This window comes from Rhinolophus sinicus, linkage group LG05 (genome assembly GCF_036562045.2).
Source record: "Rhinolophus sinicus isolate RSC01 linkage group LG05, ASM3656204v1, whole genome shotgun sequence".
Taxonomy (NCBI): domain Eukaryota; kingdom Metazoa; phylum Chordata; class Mammalia; order Chiroptera; family Rhinolophidae; genus Rhinolophus; species Rhinolophus sinicus.
This window is the reverse complement of record NC_133755.1, coordinates 33492263-33512368: the sequence shown is the minus strand read 5'-3', so window position 1 is coordinate 33512368 and position 20106 is coordinate 33492263. Positions and strand designations below refer to the sequence as shown.

The 20106-nt window shown below is 37.9% G+C and overlaps 1 protein-coding gene across 2 annotated transcripts in view; it reads right to left on the bottom strand.

Annotated features, from left to right (window-relative positions):
- Positions 1-1072: 1072 nt before the first annotated feature.
- The window catches only part of STON1 (stonin 1), a 61951-nt gene continuing 42917 nt past the window's right edge, over positions 1073-20106 (bottom strand). For both annotated transcript variants that reach the window (XM_019719166.2, XM_074331952.1), the window contains exon 4: positions 1073-18551. In XM_019719166.2, coding sequence (XP_019574725.2) covers positions 18477-18551 — 75 coding nt within the window. In that variant the 3' untranslated portion in view covers positions 1073-18476. The remainder of the gene's footprint in view (positions 18552-20106) is intronic.

The window sequence follows — 20106 nt, the reverse complement described above, 5'->3', positions numbered from 1 at the left end:
CCCAAGTTTTAAAACTGTATTCCGAAATACATAGGATTGGTAATCACCTAACTTTTTGTGAGAGCATGTTGTTTCATATTATTTCATTATATTTTTTACTCTTCTGGGCTATCCTGTAGACCATACATACTTTTGAAATTAAATTTGGACCTTGGTACCCCCAAAACAGTGTGACTAAGAGTTGACCTGTTATTGCTTAGCATACTTAGTAGACTCAGGTTACAGAGTGGTTATGTAAGTTTGGAAGTGCAACGTCAGCAACTTTCCATTTGCTCCTTGTGGTCTATCTGGATGGTCACTAGCAGACTCAGACGTAATGTCTTCCCAATAATAGACAAGGGCTTTTAGAAGAGGTATAGTTTAACTCACATTCTGGCTGAATCCAAGTTGCAAATCTGCTCTGGACCTGTGGTAGCCCGCTTCTAGATGGCCCCAGTGATCCTCTCCTCCTGATATTTACAACCTTGTGTTGTGCCCTTCCACATTATGTCATGGTTTTTCTGGGTGACTAATAGCACAAAGCAGAAGTGATGGTGTGTCACTTCCTAGAATAGATAATCAATGACTATGCCTTCATTCTCTGAAATTCCTTTGGATCACACACTTTGGGAAAAGAAAGCTGTCGTGTTATGAGGACACTCAGGCACTCAGGTAGCCCATGGAGAGGCCCATATGACAAAAACTGAGACTTCAGCCCATGGCCAGCAAGGCCCAGAAGCCTGTGACAATCACATGAGTAACCTTGGAAATTGATCCTTCCCCCTTTGGGCTGTCATATTACTGTAGCCCTGATGAACAGCTTGACTGCATTCCTTTGAGAGACCTTGAATCAGAACCACCCTCTAGGAATCTCTCAGATTCTCAGTCCTCAGAAATTGTGTGAGATAAGAAATATTTGTCATTTTAAGCAGTTAAATTTGGGGGTAATTTGTTCATAGCATGAGATAATTAATATAGGGCCCATTCTCTGATTGGCCTGTGACCCGTAAAGGCTTGGTTTTCCCTCATTGTAATCTCAGCATTTAAAGTTTCTTGAACACCTTCACAATCACAAGAGCACTTGAAAAGTATGTAAAGGAATCTTTATAGACTTTATTTGATAGCACTGACCCCAGGTTATTATCAAACAAGCAGACTGTTATTGGCATGTAATGGTCACATTTCTTTTGTCAATTTTTCAAACTCAGAGGTAAAATGTGTCGCATACACAAAACACTCTTGATGCTAAAATTGGAATTTCAAGATCCAAAGGCCTTACTGAGACAATTTTACAGTGACTATTTTTTTTATGTTAGTAAATAGAAAATAAAAAAGGAAAGCTGAGCTTTGGTCCTTAGTTGAGTATGCAGTTCTTTTAAATTACACCTGTGGAAAAGCATAAAGCTCTTCCCCCAACTGCCAATCACAGTTCAGAGCATCAGATCTTCATTTCCTCCTGCTTTGGTTAGCAATTACAATATATATTTAATATATCATTTATAATCAAGATCTGTTTTGTAACTTTTAAGCAATCTTAATAATCAGATTAATTTCTTTGCATTCTGTATGTTCTCATTACTTTTGCCTAGAGGTTTCAGTGATACTATTACAAAAGTAAAGAAACAATTTTACTTTGCTTCTAGTGAGAAAAGGCCATTGTGTATGAAGGCCTCCCTCTGAATATGAATTTTTGAAATGTGTTTTAGAGATAGCCCATTACCTTTTACACATTAAATTTTACAATCAAATACACAGCATTTCAGTAACTATATAAACTCTAAATAACATTTATCCGTAATGAAAAATACAAGTTAGTCGATGAGCATATGGCTTAAGGCAAAAAATATTCATAATTACTTTCTGAACATTTTGCAACCAGTGCACTACAACCAGCAGTATTGTGTTTCTCTGCCTCTGTTTCATCCTTCACATCTTCCAGGAAATGAAAATCCAGATAATCTTTGCCTCACCTTGTAACTCTGAAACAGTTACAATGTTGGTAATTCTGATTTATTTATACTCTGCACTTTTGTAACATTTTCCATTTTCTAATACAACTCCAAAATCAACTTACATTATTTGAACATCAGATATTGCTCCACCATGGTGACTCCCACCCCCCACCCCGACAGGATTTCAGTTAAAATGACCATGTGACACAATGCTATAGCTAACTGGTGACCTTATCACACAGTGGAACACTGTTAATGATCACATTGCTGCCTATTTCAAAATGTTTTAATATTAAAGAGCTGTATACATTGTGTGCTTATGAAAATTAGTGATTATAATTAACTCAGGAAACTATGGAGGATGACTTCAAACACAATTTTTCCCATGGCTACTTTTTCCACATTCTCATCAGGGTCTTGATAAGGATTCAGTAATTTCCTAGCTAACGAATTATTCCATTTTCATTTCTTTAATCACAATTGTATAATCATACATTGAACATGAAATAATAGCAAGCATAATGTCCATTGTCTCCAGTTAATTTTCCAACCTAAATTTCTACTTAGAGACCAATAAACTGAACTTAAGGCTATGAACTGGAGAGAACCAAACAGATTTGTTCTCACAGTAACTACTTTTCTTTTTTCCTAATTTGTCTCATTTTATAAGAGGGAAATGGAAGCATCTTGAATATTCTATATCTTAGGTTATCTTAGGTGCCTCAAATATCAGGAAAGGCAGGAACCACATGGAATGCACCCTTCTTCCTATTCCTTCCGCTAAGTATAGCTAAAAATTCTAGATATTATATAAAACAAACATAAGAAAAGTCTGACAGGTGGAAAGAAGAGCACAGACCAGCTAGGAACCTCACAACCCAAAGAATGATACAGCAGTTAATTCCCTGTTTTTGTTTTTTTTGCCTCATGTATACTGGACTGGGTACTGGTAAAACTAGCAACCCAGAAATATCAGTAGTCACAGACAAAAAAAAACAAAAGCCTTTCTCTCTAGCCAAAGGCTCAGGAAAGGGGCATCAAGACAGAAAACTTTTAGACAATGACTGCTCTACCCCAGTTATACACCAGAGAAAGAATTGGCCCCACCCCACCTGTGTCAGCAAAGGCAGAGTAGGGAGTTTAGACTGCCACTCTTGCCCAGCTGCAATGAGGTGCAGCCATCCCCACGATGTCAGGTGCCTGGGCTTGTACTCCACCCAGCTCTAATGAGGCAACCACACCACCTGCTGGGATGGTGTTAGAGAAGGCCGAGACTTTCATTCCAGCCAGGTGATAATGAGATGTCCCCCCTGCAGTGTCAGAGGAGACCATACGAGGAGTCACAAGGTACCGCTCCCTGTCTCAGCCAGGATGACGTCAGTGGAAGCCTGGTGGCAGGGCCTGAACTTCCACCCTAATCCAGCAGTAATGAGGAGCAACTCCTTCCCCTAGGGTGTCTACAGAGACTGGGGGGGGCGGGGGGAAGGGGACTTGGCCGGTGGCAAGAGCAAGATAGCACTCTCACCATCCTCCACAGGTCCAGTGTCAGAGGACACCTGCTAAAACAAGATTTCAATGATTTCCAGAGTCTCATAATAATCAAAATGTCCAGGATGCAATTGGAAATCATCTGTCGTACCAAGAACCAGGAAAATCTCAACTTGAACGAGAAGAAAATCAATAGACACGGACACAAAGATGACTAAGATGTTGAAATTATCTGACAAGGATTTTAAAGCAGCCTTCACAGGTGAAGGGATTAAGAAGTACAAATTGGTAGTTACAAAATAGTCACAGGGATATAAAGTACAGCATAGAGGATCTAGTCAATAATGTTATGACAACCATGTATAGGGCCAGGTGGGTACTAGACTAATCGGGGAGATGACTGCATAAACTATATAAATGTCTAACCTCTATATTGTACACCTGAAACTAATATAAAATAATATTGAATGGCAAGTGTAACTGAAAAAAATAAATGTTTAAATAAATAAATAAAGCAGCCTTCATAAAACTGCTTTGATGAGCAATTAAGCAAACAATTTAAAAAGCACGTTGAACAAATGAAACAATATAAAGTCTCAGCAAAGAAACAAGGTATAAAGAAGAACCTTTCATTCCCAGGACCTTATTTGGAAACAGGGTCGGAATGTGACCTTGTTTGGAAATAGGGTCATTGCAGGTGTAATTACTTAAGATGAGGTCATCCTGAAATAGGGTGGGCCTTTAATCCAATATGACTGCTATCCTTATAAGAAAAGAACGAAGACACACAGAAAGATAGCCATGTGACAACAGAGGCAGGGATTGGAGTGACGGATCTATTAGCCAAGGAACACCAACGATTTCCAACGACCAGAAGCTAATAGAGGCAAGGAAGAAATTCTCCCCTACAGGTTCCAGAAGGAGTATGGCTCTGTCAAAACCTTGATTTCAAACTTTTAGCCAAACTTCAAATTTGAGACAATAAATTTCTGTTATTTTAAGTTACCCAGTTTATGGTCATTTGTTATGGTAGACCTAAGAAATTAGCAGCAAAATGGTAAAGGAAAGAATCAGTAAACTTGAAGATTGAAAAATAGAAATAACCCAATTTGAACAACAGAGTGAAAAACAGATGACTCAAACACAAGTAGGTTTCTCATCAAGAACCATGAGGCCGGAAGGAAGTGGTCTGAAACAAAAGAACTGTCAACTCAGAATCCCATACTCAGTGAAAATATCCTTCAGAAAAACAAAGGGGAAATCAAAACATTTTCAGATGAAAGAAAACTAAGATGATTTACCACTAGCAAAGCACCCTAAAAACAATGGCTAAAGGAAGTTGTTGAAATAGAAAGGAAATGATAAAGGAAGGAATATCAGGAAGAAAAGAAGAACAAAAAGTAAAAATATTAGTAAATATAATAGACTTTCCTTCTCTTGAGTTTTCTAGTGTGTTTGACAGTTGAAGCAAAAATTGAAACAACATTGCCTCATGTGGTTCTCAAATTCTATTATCAGTGGGGGAGGATACAGGAAGGTAAGCTTTCTTTAATTTACTGGAACTGGTAAAAATGTTGACTATGACAGACAGACACAAACCAGTGTTAGCAAAGATGAGAAGAAAATATACAATGGTGCAGCTACTTTGCAAAAACAGTTTGGCAGTTTCTTTAAAATTTAAATATAAATTTATCATATGACCCAGTAATTCCACTCGTAACCCAAGAAAAATGAAACCGTATGTCCACACAAATAATTCTACATGGATGTTTATAGTAGTGCTGTTGACAATAATGAAAAAGTGGGGAAAACCTAATGTCCATCAACTGATGAATGGGTGAATAAATGTGGTGTGGCCATACAATGGAATACTATTTGACAATAAAAAGGAATAAAGTTCTGGTACATGCATGAACCTTGATGAACATGTATGAATGATGTGGGTGAATCTCAAAAACATCATACTAAGTGAAAGAAGCCGGAGACAAAGCGTCTACATTCTGTAGTTCTATTTATATGAAATGTCCAGAAAAGATAAATATAGACAGAAATTAAATTAGTGGTTGCCTGGGGCTGGGATGAGAACAAGGAGTGACTGAAAATGGGCTTGAGAGATCTTTTGGAGGAGATAAAAATGTTCTAAAATTGCTTGTGGTGATGGTTGTACAATTGTGTGAATATACTAAAAACCATTGAATTATACACTTAAAACGGGTAAAATTTGTGATATATAAATTAGTCCTCAACAAAACTGTTAAAAGATATCAGGGTCTCTTCTTTAAGTTGGACCTAATCTTTTTTTTAAATTGTGGTAAAATACACATAACATGAAATTTTCCATCTCAACAATTTTTAAGTGTATAGTTCAGTGGCATTAAGTATATTGACAATGTTTTACAACCATCACCACCATCCATCTCTAAAACTCTTTTCAACTTGCAAAACTGAAACTCTTTACCCATTAAACAATAGCTTAATGACCATTTTAATTTGGGGTTACATTTTATCCTTTTGTGGACAGGTCAAGGAAATGGAGCTCCTGGTATTGTTATAAGTGCAAGAAAATACCTTCTGCAACTACATAATGGGTCCAAAATACATTTTTTAAATTAAATTCATTGGGGTGACATTGGTTAATAAAATTATATAGGTTATATAGGTGTAGTGTATAATTCTATCATACTTGAATATCATCTGTATATCGCACTGTGTGTTCACCACCCAAAGTCAAATCTCCTTCCATCACCATATATTTGACCTCTTCTACCACTCCCCTCCCCCCTTTCCCTCTGGTAACCACTAAACTGTTGTCTGTGTCTGAGTTTTTGTTTATTTGTCTTGTTCATTTATTGCTTTCAGTTTTGTATCCAACATGAGCGAAATCACATGGTTCTCAACTTTTTGTCTGACTTATTTCACTTAGCATGATAATCTCAAGATCTATCCATGTTGTCGAAATACTTTTAACAAAAGACAGATACTCTCATTTCACAACGAGAAATAACACTGACTTTATCAGATGTTGTGTATTAAATGAAAAAAAAAACACAATCTGTGGCACATAGTAGGTGCTAAAAGGCTAAAGGTGTTTGATCTTCACTTTCAGTGGCTTTCACAAGCACGATTAAATCAAATTTAAAACAAACATTTTAATCTTTTGAATCCCTTGAAGACATATGTTTGTGTTTATTAAGAAAAAGTATATTTATAAATGTGACATATTTTAAATTTCTTAAGGACTGAGGTTGTGTATCATTCACCCTTAAATGCCTCCTAAATTCCTAGCACAGTACCTCCTAACATAGTAATGTTATTGATTTGAATTTATTGTTAAACTCCTATAAAATGGAATTTCTAGCCTATATGTGGGGGGAAAAATTAGGGACTAAGGTGAAACTATCCTTAGGAAAAGTAGTACATTGATCTAAATTCATCCTATTCATTCACTCAATATTTTTTACACAACCTATAGATTATAAGCTCTGGCTAATGATCTATTAGCCAGAGATAAAGGAAATAACTCCCCTTGGGAAGCTGTGCACTGACACCAGCAGCCATTCCACTTTTTCTGGAATGGCCATCAGAGCTGTCATCACATCACCCTTGATGTCCTGAATGTCATCAAAATGTCTTTGTTTCAATATTTCCTTTATCTTTGGGTAAAGAAGAAGTCATTAGGGACCAGATCAGTCACTGGGGGCTAAGGGATCGACACCATAGCATTGATATTCAACTACCATCACCTACCCCTACCTCTGTATTTGGGCCTTTTCCCAGAAAATGGGAAATCACTGTGGACAGAGCCACCCCAATCAAAATCCCACATGAGGAGGAGGGAAAGAAAAATACACAAACAATTACAATATAATGGGATTCGTGCTAAAAATTACTTATGAGGAGCACCTAACCAGAAGGGGAAGAGTCTCAGAAGGCTTCCAGCAGTGGGACCCCTGAACTAAGAACTGTGGAATGCGTAAGGGACATAAGAAGGGGACCAGGAAGAGTGTTCCAGGGGGAAGATATTGTACAAGTCAAAGCTTAGGCCACAAGAGAGAATGTGGTGGGTTTGAGGAAATGAGAGCAGCTCGGTTTGGCCAAAGGATAGAGAATCGGGCAAGTGTGACAAAGCTCAGGCTGGCTGGTCGGTAGGTGCCAGATTACTAACTGCAGCATGGAGCATGTATTAGAGGATGGCCAGGCTGGAAGCAGAGAAGTAGTTAGAAGTCTGGGATGTAAGGAAGAATGAGCAGCCCTGTTTGAAAAGCCTGTAGCAGAATCATTGTCTACAGGGAAGAACAACAAAATCTAAGTTATATATGAGATTGGACAATTAAGTTCGTGAGCTCATCCTAGAAAAAGTGTTACATACCTCATTGTTGAATATTACTGGGGTCACCCTTGAAGTGCTCCCCTTGGGAAGCTGTGCACTGACACCAGCACCTAGTCCACCCTTCAAATCAATTTTGGAACTCTTTTGTGGAATGGCCATCAGAGCTGTCATCATATCACCCTTGATGTCCTGAATGTCATCAAAATGTCTTTCTTTCAATATTTAATTTATCTTTGGGTAAAGAAAGAAGTCACTGGGGGCCAGATCAGGTGAGTAGGGAGGGTGTTCCAATACAGTTATTTGTTTGCTGGCTAAAAACTCCCTCACAGACAGTGTCTGTGAGCTGGTACATTGTCGTGATGCAAGAGCCATGCATTGTTGGTGAAAAGTTCAGGTCATCTAACTTTTTCACGCAGCCTTTTCAGCACTTCCAAATAGTAAACTTGGTTAACTGTTTGTCCAGTTGGTACAAACTCATAATGAATAATCCCTCTGATATCAAAAAAAGGTTAGCAACATTGGTGCAACAGTTCTCAAAGTTAATTATCAGACCTCGTATATATCCTGTCTTGACACTCATTCAAATAAGACAAACGGGAAGAGAGGGGACGACCCCAAGAGAGTTGAGGAGCATCCACCGACAGAGAAAAAGGCAATAAAAAGAGGGCCACAAACATCATCCTGTTCAGTTTTACCCAAGGCCACTTCTGATCCCAGCGTGAGTTTATATAGAATCTGTCCTTTTCCACAATGAGTACTTAGCAAAGCCTTTGAAAAGTGTTTCAGAACATCTCAAAATTATCCACTGGAGAGGCAGGCTCTTGGCATTTAACAATGTCATTCTTCAAAGATGCTCTTTCCTTGTCCTTTTCATGGCACTTGAGGACCTTTCAGTGGAATTCTCTCTGAGTAGTGTGAAAATATCAAAATAAAACCCTACAGAAAAGAACAAGCACTGCAACTGGGTGCCATCTCCCCCGCCCCGCACGCAGCCACTCACAGATCTGCAGCAGCCCTCTCCGAGGAGAGGAGGAGAAAGAGACTAAATTCTATAGTATTCACAACCTGGGTCTCCCAAATCAGAACACTTATTCTCTGTTAGAGGAAATTAATAACTTCTGTTCCAAAATCACAAGTGTGTCTTCCTTTGGGTCATTTTAGTTGATACTCAAGCATTAGTGTCGGTAAAGAGCACATAAATTGGAAGACAAGGCCAAAGTAGTCAAGAAAATAAAGTCAGTCATAAAGGGCCCTTACAGGGAATCCACATACAACCCACTCTCTGTGGAGGGTGAAAAGTCTCTGAATCCAATTCCATTTCTGGAAAAGAAACAAAGAAATAATACCTTGGATATATAGGCCTGCCTGCATCTGTACCCATAAACTCTGCCTTCCTCCTATTGCAATGGGTGAACTTTTCATGCCCTTATCTAAATCAGCTCCTCTGCTAGTGCCTCCGATCCCGTCCCCTCATCTGCTCAGAGATATAGTCCTAGCATTTTCTCCCTCCGTCTTCTGCATCATCAGTCACTACTGGATCACTGCCAACATGTAGAGATAACCACCATTCAGTGGCATACAGGATGGGGGAGGCATTGTCTGTACGGAATTTCAATACAATAATGAAACCCACAAAAGTCAATCTGCTTTCTATAATCACCATATGCTGGCAATTGTGAGTGAGGTCTAAGATAATGCCCCCCCAACTTGTTTATTAGTATAGTGTTCTAAACAATTGCTGCGATTACTATTGAGTTTTAATGAAGCATATATAAGCTTCAAATCAGCACATTTTAATTTCTTAGCATTTAATAAACATTGTCTTCTATGCAGAAGTTAATTTGGAAAACTGCCAGTTATACAGTCGAACCCAGGACATACGCGCAGATTCAGACACACATATTCATTTTGGGAATTCATAATGGTCCAGAAGCGTTCAAACTTGCTTCAGGTGCAGGTCTTGTCTCTATCCCCTTTGGTACTACATATTCCTGGGCTTAAACCATAGTTTCAAAATAAACCGTTGTAAAGATGAAGAAATAGAACGTGAGTTACTTTAATTTCTGTCATTCTCTGTGACCATTTGGAGTTGCTATTTGTGTCTTTAAATTTTAAAAAGTGAAATAGAGTGTGAATGGCAAGATGTAATATTTTTGCTTGGTAAGTTTTGTTTGGTTACTTTTCACACAAAATATTTATTGTAATTGAGTAATAATATCTCTAAAATTGAAATTTACCCTTCTATTTTAATCAGTTTTAAAGCTAAAAAAAAGGAATCAAGAAAATAAAACATTACATTAGCAGTTGCTTAAATTGTACCTTTTGCAGATATTTTTATTTTAGTAAAATTCACTTACTCGCTGGACAACCATTTACATAGAATGTTATTACACCAAACTGTAACAAAGAACCAAAGTACAAACTGTTAGGTAAATATAAAAACTACTGAATAAAAGTTGTTTTGTTGTTGTTGTCATCCTGCAGGAACTTGGAAGAAATTGCAGGTGTTTGCAAGATTCTGAAACCAGCAACTACCAGGTTTCCCTGAAAATAAGACGGGTCTTATATTAATTTTTGCTCCAAAATACGCATTAGAGTTCATGTTCAGGGGATGTCATCCTGAAAACTCATGCTAGGGCTTATTTTCCGAATGTGTCTTATTTTCAGGGAAGCACGGTAGTTCATAATTATTCTGAATTTCACAACAAAATCTATAGTGAGATCTCCATACCAACGTGAAATGACATTGACCAGCTCCACCAAGAAAAAATTTAAAAACAAGAGGTGATTGAAGCAATGCTGGATTTATTTTTAAATATGTAATTCCTTCAACACCACACGTATAGCTAATGAAAACTCTGAAGAAATATGAGCTGGCACATCCGAACCACCTATGATAGAAATAACACAAGATTCACATGACATGGGACTGAAAGATCACAAGGACCCATTTTCTACAAGGACTGACAATGAGGAAGAGAACTAAAGTTTTAGTAAGCGTCAACATCAACAAGATTTGTTAAAATGAAAGAGAGACTCTAGCAAAGACCAAGACTAAGACTTTGGTCTTAAGTAGGGAAGGGATGTTGAAAAAGATATCCTCACCAGCTACTGTCCCAACGCTCACACTTACAAGGTTCTACTCACTGAAAGAAAGCCATCTACTCACTGTTTCCACGTCCACCTGAGTTGCCTGTCAAGCTCATCAACAATTTCCATGTTGCTAAATTCACGGTCAATTCTTAGTCCTCCCCTTACCCTATCAGCAACATTTGAGGCCGCTGATTACACTTAACGCTAGGTGGCTACTCATCTTCAGTTTCCTTTACTAAGTCATCCTCCTTTTCCTGACCTCCAAACTACACAGAGTGCAAAGGCTCAATTCTCAGACCAGCTCTACTCTCCATATTCATCCGGTCTCACAGCTTTAAGTACCTGTATCTCTAAACATTACATCTCCAGCCCAGTCTTCTTTCCAATTATATATCAAATTGCTACTTACTGTCTCCACTTGGATGTCTCGTAGGCATCTTAACGTTAATACAATCCAAACCTGAATTTCTCCCCAAAACCTGTCCCTACAAAAATCTTACATTTCTCCACAAGAGACAGCTCCATTTGTTAACACTAAAAGTCTGGAAGTCATTGTTGGTTCCCTCCTTCCCTCACACTGGAAATCCAATCCAATCCATCAGCACATTCCATTAGCTCTGTATTTCAAACAGGTTCTGAGCCCAACCACATTTTATCTCCCACCACCACTCCTAGTTACCATCACCTCTCAGCTGGGTTATTGCAATAGCCTCCTATCTGCTCTCTCCGCTTCTGTCATTGACCCCCCCTTTCTATGTCCATAGGATCATCTTAACATGTAATTCAGTCCCTTGGACTTGATGAGTTGCTTCACTCCTCCACACAAAACCTTCTAGTGGCTCCCATCTCACTCAAAATAAAATCTAAAGTTCTCACCCTCGCCTACAGAGCCCTACATGATCTGCTTCCCTCACCTACCCACGACCTCTCCAATGTCTCCCCCACCATCTCCTTGTTCATTCTGCTCCTGCCACCCAGTAGTCATCTGCCCTCCTTGGTGTTTCTCTGTTAGGCTAAGCACATCCTGATTTCAGCACGTTTGCACGAGAAGTTCCCTCTGTTGGACACACTCTTCTCTGGGAGAGCTTAATGACTTGCTTCCTCATTTCTTTCAGGTGTCTGCTAGAACGTCATTTCATCAGAGAGGACTTCCCTATCTAAAACAGCATTCTTCTGCCACTCTGTTGCTCCCCCCACCCCCGCCCCCCAGCATTGCAATGATCACAACTGATTTCTGTTTATTGTCTGACTTCCTCCACTATTACTTCCTCCTCTACAAAAAAAGGAATTTACTGTTTCGTGATTGCTCATCCCCAGTGCCCAGAAAAATGGAAGCACAGAGTAGGCACGCAATAAACATTAGAAGCAGCAAGAGAATTAATTGGACAATGGTCACACAGCATTCTGAGGTGATTCAAAGTGACCATGGAAGGCAGCCAATGTCTTAAGCAAGCCTTGTGTACTTCAGAGTGTAGACAACGGCTCACGTATTTAGCCACATTCACAGACTTACTCATGCTGTAACATTTTTGGAACCATATTGTTCTAACAGGCTTTATAAAAGAATGACAACATCCACCCAAAAAGATTTCTGAGAGAAAGACAGAGACCATCTTGAAAAGACAATGCCCAGTACTGATTTCTGAGGACTACACAGGGTAAAGGCACATCACTGAGTTAAGGTGGCATGGAATATTCTCCTGAACGCATTTTTTTTTCATTTGCTTGTGCTTACCTAAAAATCTGAAAGTACAGCCCTGGGCTGCAGCTTTTTAGAGACCACACTGCCCTTGATACATGCAACTGAAAGCTCACTAGTCAAACAGGATAAATTCATTATACTATTTTATAAATCTTTTAAAGTAAGCAGGTTTAGAGTTTATTAACTCATTAGAAAACATATGTTTGAAATCTGTTGAGAAAAAAGGCACTATTTTTCTGCCTCTAGTTCTTAGAAATGTGTAGAGATAAGCATGGTATTTAAATCTTTGGGATGTGTAAAATTGTATTCAGCAGCATTTTTAGACAAGGCATTAAGAATACTTTAAAATGTTTGTCTACTGCATTAATTTTAATTATACTCCACTGGACTCACAATGCTTTGAAATGCTTTATAAAAATGCTCCCAAGATCTTTTATTAATCATAACACAAGCACCACCAAATTCAAATGCTGTTTCTAACACAGATTAGAAGCAGCTTGCATGTGAGCGCCCTCTTCTGTTTCCAGAGTATATCGCAAAGTGCATTACATGGAATTCACAGCAATTCTGGGTTGTACAACATGGGCTTTTCAGGAAAATGGCAACACACACAATCATACTATATAAATAAGTTATCCTCCAAACTAAGGTTTGGAAGGCTGTTCTGGAGCAGATACCGGAGGGGAAGATGAGGGAAAAGTTGCAATCCTTAAAGTCTAATGGCGATTTGCATTCCTTCCCCAGGAAGTCTCATAGAAATAAACTTCAATTTTTGAAAACATAAAATTCCGGTGGTGAGCACACAATAGAGTATTCAGATGTTGTATTATAAAGTTGTACACCTGAAATTTATATAAGTTATTAACCAGTGTTATCCCAATAAATTTTCTTTAAATGTCTAATCTGTCCTTTTCCTTACAGATGAAACATGTTAAAAGGATAATATTACCTGCAGCATTTATATAAGTTATTTTTTTGTAACTCAACTATTTGCTTATGACCAGCAATTCTGTCTTGCTTTAAAAATTAATTTAACCAAATTCGTGTTTAGATGCCAGTTCTACGTACGTAGGAAGTTTTAACTACAATTATAACAAGAAAAATATTTTTGTGTCATATATACCATTAGGTTGAACCCTGTGAAATTGCCATCAAGAAGGGTTAAATACTGGGCATTTCATATGGCTCAATCAAATACACTCAGCCCTGTGCTTTAGGTCCCTGGGTAAGGGCATAAAAGGTCGTTGGAGTGGAGGGGCTGGGAGAGACACAGCAAAATCTAGTGGAATCACTGTGTCTATACAAAGGGGGCAGGTGGTCTAGGTGAAGTTGAGACAAAACAGGAAAAAACTGATGGCTGAGAATTTGAGGAATTTTGTTACAAATATCAGTTTATAGTATTTAATCCTTTTGTTGTCCCTGAAGAACTGGAGCCAAGCCCTGTTTGTCCCAGTAGTGACTAAAACAGTGCTTAATGATCTGGCTTCTAAGAAGCTGTATTTCCTGATGCAGTTTTGAAATTTAACTTTGATAGATAAAAATTGAATTTCAACATATGGCAGTGAGGGGAGCAGAGTTTGCCACCCCCAAATATGCCTTTTTTGGGGATATTATTTTAAGTTGGTTATTTAAAAAAACAAACAAACAAACAAAAACAGGACTCCAGAAGAATCTTGACCTTCCCCCTAACTGCCTAAAAGAATTTAGATAGAGGACCTGCTCCAGGAAGAGAGCTACCATCATAGATAAATACAGTTTGATATGAAATAAGTGTGATAGATGGGGAGGGCACAATCCTCTCTGTGTCCCTTGTTAAAGATGGCCCAAAAACATTTATTTACCAAACATTTGCTTTTCATCTTCATGTAAATTACCTTCCTCCTCTTTGAAGTTCCAAACCACAACCCCCCCTCTTCCTTACCCTTAGCTCAAGTCTTAACTGTCAGGGGTTCCCATATTCTTAAAGAACCCCCATCAGTAGATATGCAATAAACTTGGTTATTTTCTCCTGTTAATCTGTCTCAAGTCAATTTGATTAAACCAGCCAGAAGAATTTAGATAGGAAAAAAAAATCATCCTCTCTCTCCCCTCACAGCAGCTTTCTTATAAAAAGAGTGGGTGAAGAGGTAGTTAAGTTGGTTTATATTAGAGCTGATTTATCTTTGTATCTTTCATGGCCTCTTCTTTGAACACACACCTTATTTGAAATATATTCTGTACAATTGTATAAAAAGTTTTCTAAACTTTTAAAAAATTATTTAAAATGCACATTATGTCTCTAATACTAGTTGCCAAAGTTTGAAAATCCCTTAGACTTCTCCTGTGGACAAAGTTTATCCTGCTGTCAGGAAAAATTGTGAAACACTTTGACTAGTAGCTCATTTATCCAGGTTATCAACACCTTTCAATCTCTTTGAATTATTTCACAACTCTGTAACTTTTAGAAAACTGATACTGCCCATAGTCCTAGTCCCTACAAATGCAAAGTAACTGTGTGGCAGTAAGGGAAATTGATTATTGATTATTGCCCTGTGGATAGATCACTTTTGCACCTATTTGTAAATTTGTTTCAGAATTCCTTATTTCCCACACATTTCTCTGCTCTTTGAATTATCCTTGGAACCAGTTGTAACATCTTAACAGTTCCTTCATTAGTTAACGAGTTAAGTAAAACCTCGGGCACATACTCATTCATATTATTTCTTTATGAGAGTAATGATTACATCCTCTTTTAAAAGTCATCTTTTAACATCACAAGTTATAGTTTGGTGGTGTTATTTTTCCAGAATGTGCCAAGATGCCATGCTCACTGACTTCTTAAGAGTAAAGCAGTGTACATTTGCCTGACAGAGAATCGATTGTTTCAGGTTATTGAAATTGATTTCATACCTTAAAAAAATAGCCTCACACCTTACAAAAGAAGATATAAGTCCATCGCACAGCAAGAATCATTTGAAATACATCTTTAATTTTCAAAAACCAATATGCAATCTACCAAATACTTTGTTACATGATTAAGTTCAATCTGTTTTATACTTGTGTTGATATGACATAAAATAATATTTTAAGTAAGACATTGTAATACTTAATCATTATTAAGGAAGGCCTTTTAACTGAATTTATAAGAAAAGGACTGCATCATAAGCACAGCTCCAGAATGAAGGGAACTAAACCCTAGAACTATCTAATACATAAATCAGGTTAAAAAATTCCAGCCTTTATTTATATGCCGGAAAGTATCTTTTTTCATACCTTTTTAAATGAGTAAACTATTTCTATTCCCATAGAAAAAGAAAATATCCTTAAATTCTGATCTGACAATTGATCAGGTAACCATCAAGCCATGAATTCATTGACAGTTAATGTGATCCTTTGACTGATAAGGCATCCAGACCCGAACAATTAGAGCAAGACAACTAGTCAGAAACTGGTCAAGTCCTCAGAAGCCTGCCATGTGTCAATCAAATGACTGACCCCCCCAACCAGTCAAACTCAAAAAGGATTGATCTAAAGTACCTAAAGGAAAAGGCTTGAAAGGGGTATTTCCTCCTTCACTCACTTCCTTCCTCCCTTCCCAACCTTAAAACCGGGTGTTTTCGTTATTATAGCTGTTGTCTTAAAGATCATCATTTACTTTCTAGCGAAGGAGTTTGTACTTCTTAATTTGTAAGTCTAAGTGGCCCCTACCAGAGTTTTCACTTATAGCACCATGGTCACACACATTTGACCTTCTGCCATTTCTGAGGTCAGAAAAATTGTATTAAAAAGCTTCTCCTCCCAACACAGAATGTTAATTTAAAGCTAAGTAATGAATATTTAAGGATCCTAATAGATGTGCAAATTAACAATTATGCCGTAGCACCCCACTGTTAATGCCAGCAACCTTGCATTGCGCAGAAACTCAAAGTGGGCTTTAGTCAGCGTTTTGTTACTATATTTCCAACACTGAATCTTGAGATGCTCCTGAAGGCTGGATGGCCGGTGAAGAAATGACCCCAGCACTGAGGTAGCCACAGATACTGGGCAATCTGGGAAGCATGAGGGGTGATTAATTGAACCCTTTCCTGAAATTATTTTGAGGTGTCAATATTCATTAAGTTCATGTGAATCAGACTGAATTCTTTATGGGCTGGGTGCCACAAAACAGATTTGAAAGGAATGGCAGTAATTAACCCAGCTGACTTCCCTGGGATCATGCAGTAGCATCCGCTCCAGCCTGCCTCCATATTTGTTTTGAGCAGATTGAACTCGCTCCAGAATGTGCCATGCCAGATGACAGAGAAAGATGGTGGAATTTTTTTTTAAATGATGCACACACAGATTTGCCCTCCTATACATCAACAGTGAGTCTCAAGCATATGATATTGTGAGCAATGCATCAAGTGGAGTTAAAAAGAGCAATACCAATTCATTTCAACAGTCGACTTTTGCATTATTTGCTGTTATAGCAATATAATGAAAAGCAATAAAATCTACTGATTGATACAAACCATCATAAATGTTTGTTTTAATCTGTTTTTGGAACAGATTAAAATGAATGTAATACAATATTAAATAAAACATAAGACATAAACTCTGGGCCGACACATAAATGTTGTTTGGAAGAACATTATCAGTTCTGACACAAAACAAATCTAGTAAACAGAGAAAAATACCTCCTCATCATATTTCAGACTCAACATAAATTGAAGATGTATTAATATCACATGGAGGACTTTGTTTTTCAGACTAAAAAATACCTATAACAGATTTCTTTACATTTTAAAAGTTTGACCTTTTGCTGTAAATATTGAAAAAAAGTTATAAACAGAATTATAACTGCTAATGCCATTGACTTTTCATTAGAAACCAAACATTTACCTGACTTTGAAGAATAAAAAACTCCCCTGTTAGAAATCTAGGTAAAACAATCTAGTGTGTTTCACTTTGCTCATCTTTTAAAGAAAAATACTCTAAATTTAGCAGTATTAGCATAAATAGCATAGTAGCAGAGCTAGCATAAAATAATCATAACATGACCTTGATTTCTACTCAACAGAGTCTTGTGTTAATCACAAGTAATACTTTACCAAAATACATTCTTAGAGTTTGTACTTTTGAGAAACCATATTCATGAACTTTAAAAATTCATCTTTAATGTACATAAATATTTTAACTAATGTCTAATACTGGGATTCCATTTTAAAAGGAATCTTTCTAAGCAAAAGGCAATATGTCTTAGTGATTTGTACTGAAATATGTATACCAATAGAAATAGCTTCTTTGCAACAATATACTCAAATACAAATCCATTTTGAAAATGATAATACCGTGGGGGAAAGACAGGTACCAAATATAGCCGATGATTACTGACCAATGTAGTAAGAGGACAAGAAGATAAATAATTCAAAATCACAGATACCTCCACATCTCCATTTTAGTCTGTGGTTTCAGCATCATTCTACACCTAGCCACATTTCAGAGATGAGCAAGAGGGAAAATTAAACATTTGGGTTTATGTTTTCTTTGACTGCCTCACCCTCCAGTATGGGTGCTAACATAGCAAGAAGAGATAAGGACTGGAGGATAATAAACATGGCACCTAGGTAATCCACAGTGCAAAACAATCAGCCACTGAGTAATCAAAAATCAAAAACATTTCAGCCAAGCTGGCTGTTGGGTCACACATTGAATAACAGCACCTTTGAGTTTCAGCCGGAAGCAGAAACATCACATAAATTACTTCAGATCAAACCCCTGGGATACAAACATATCAAAAGCATAACATATAGATTGTTCAGTTTCGGGTCTAAGTTTCTCTAAACACAGCCATTGGACCCGTCCTAAGCCCTCAGTTCAGAAGTCATTTCCACTGTACAGTAGCAGTACTGTGTGTGGTTTCTGTGAGTTACATGTTTGAAAAGTAGGTCGTCGTCTTTAACTCTTGCCACTCCTACTGAGTTACACAGTCACCAGCTTTATCTGGGTCTTCTCCATCGATTTTAATCCACTTCTTTTCTATTTCAACCTGTTAGGCAAAAGCAAAAACCATGGGCAGCATTAACAAAAGCAACACAGCACTAACACCTGTTCAATCCTGTTTCATACATGAGGCAAGGACCGCAGGCACCTCACAGACACAGCCCTTCCACCCACTCATGCCAGTTCCACAGTGACGCACTCGGATCGCCTTTTGGGCAACGGAGTCCCCAGCTCCTTTCCTCTAGGCTCAAATCTTGAAGAGAATCAAAAATCTCTCCACTGCTAAGTCAAGAGTACCGTGTTTCCCCGAAAATAAGACCGGGTCTTATATTAAGTTTTGCTCCAAAAGACGCATTAGGGCTTATGTTCAGGGGATGTCATCCTGAATAATCATGCCAGGGCTTATTTTCCGGATAGGTCTTATTTTTGGGGAAACATGGTAATTTTTTACAAAATGTGTACAGAATACATGCCCTGTTTTCCTGAAAATAAGACCTAGCCAGACAATCAGCTCTAATGCATCTTTTGGAGCAAAAATTAATATAAGACCCAGTATTATATTATATCATATTATATTATATTATATTATATATTGTATTGTATTATATAAGACGCTATCTTATATTATAGTAAAATAAGACCAGGTCTTATATTAATTTTTGCTCCAAAAGACGCATTGGAGCTGACTATGGCACAACCCCTGAATTCGGAAAATAGGCATAAATGAAGTTTCCATGTGCACTCGATCCAATCACAAATAATACTTATATACCTAGTGTTACTGGTCAGGTTCCCCAAGAAGCAAACTCTGAAATGGAGATTGTTGTGCAGAAACACACTGGGGAGTGCTGCTGGGGTTGACACCTGTGGGAGATGGAAGGGAAGGGAAGGGAAGGAAGCAGAACAGGAAGAGGGAGAAGGTGGGCTGCAATCCAGTCACAATCAAGGCTTCCGCCGATCCCCAGGGAAAGCTGAAGCTGGGATGGCCCTGCACAGGTACCCCAAGCTGAGGCAAAAGGGTCTTTACACCCCTGCATCCACCAGTCACTGGACACAAGCTACCCCAGGAAGTGGGCAGGTCTGGGAGCAAGGCAGTTTCCTTCAGCCAGGGGGATGCCCATCTGCTGGGGGAATAAGTGTTTCGGTGCCCAAGGGGCTGCACAGGACAGGAACCACCCATCATTAATTTTATCAATAGAAAAAAAACATCAGTAGACCCAAACAAATACACTTCTAAACAGCTGGTCCACAATAAAGAAAAATCCTGACACATTACTCTACTTTAGAACCACCAGTTGGTGTTTATGATGTTTTATGTAATCACACTATTTTTGATAGGAACAAATAAATGGAAAATCAGCATGGCATTAATCATAGCTGAGATTCAAGCACTATAGATATTTGAATGGTATTGGAAAGTATAAAATGCTATTCATGTGCATGACAAAAAGGAAAAAATATAAATTCTAAAATGAACAACCTGGCTGTTATTTGCTGTTTAATTTTTGAAATATTTTCTAATTAAATAATATATCTGTAAGCAAAACCACTAACACATCATCCTATAAGTGTTTAATCACTACATTGTTTCGTACAACTGA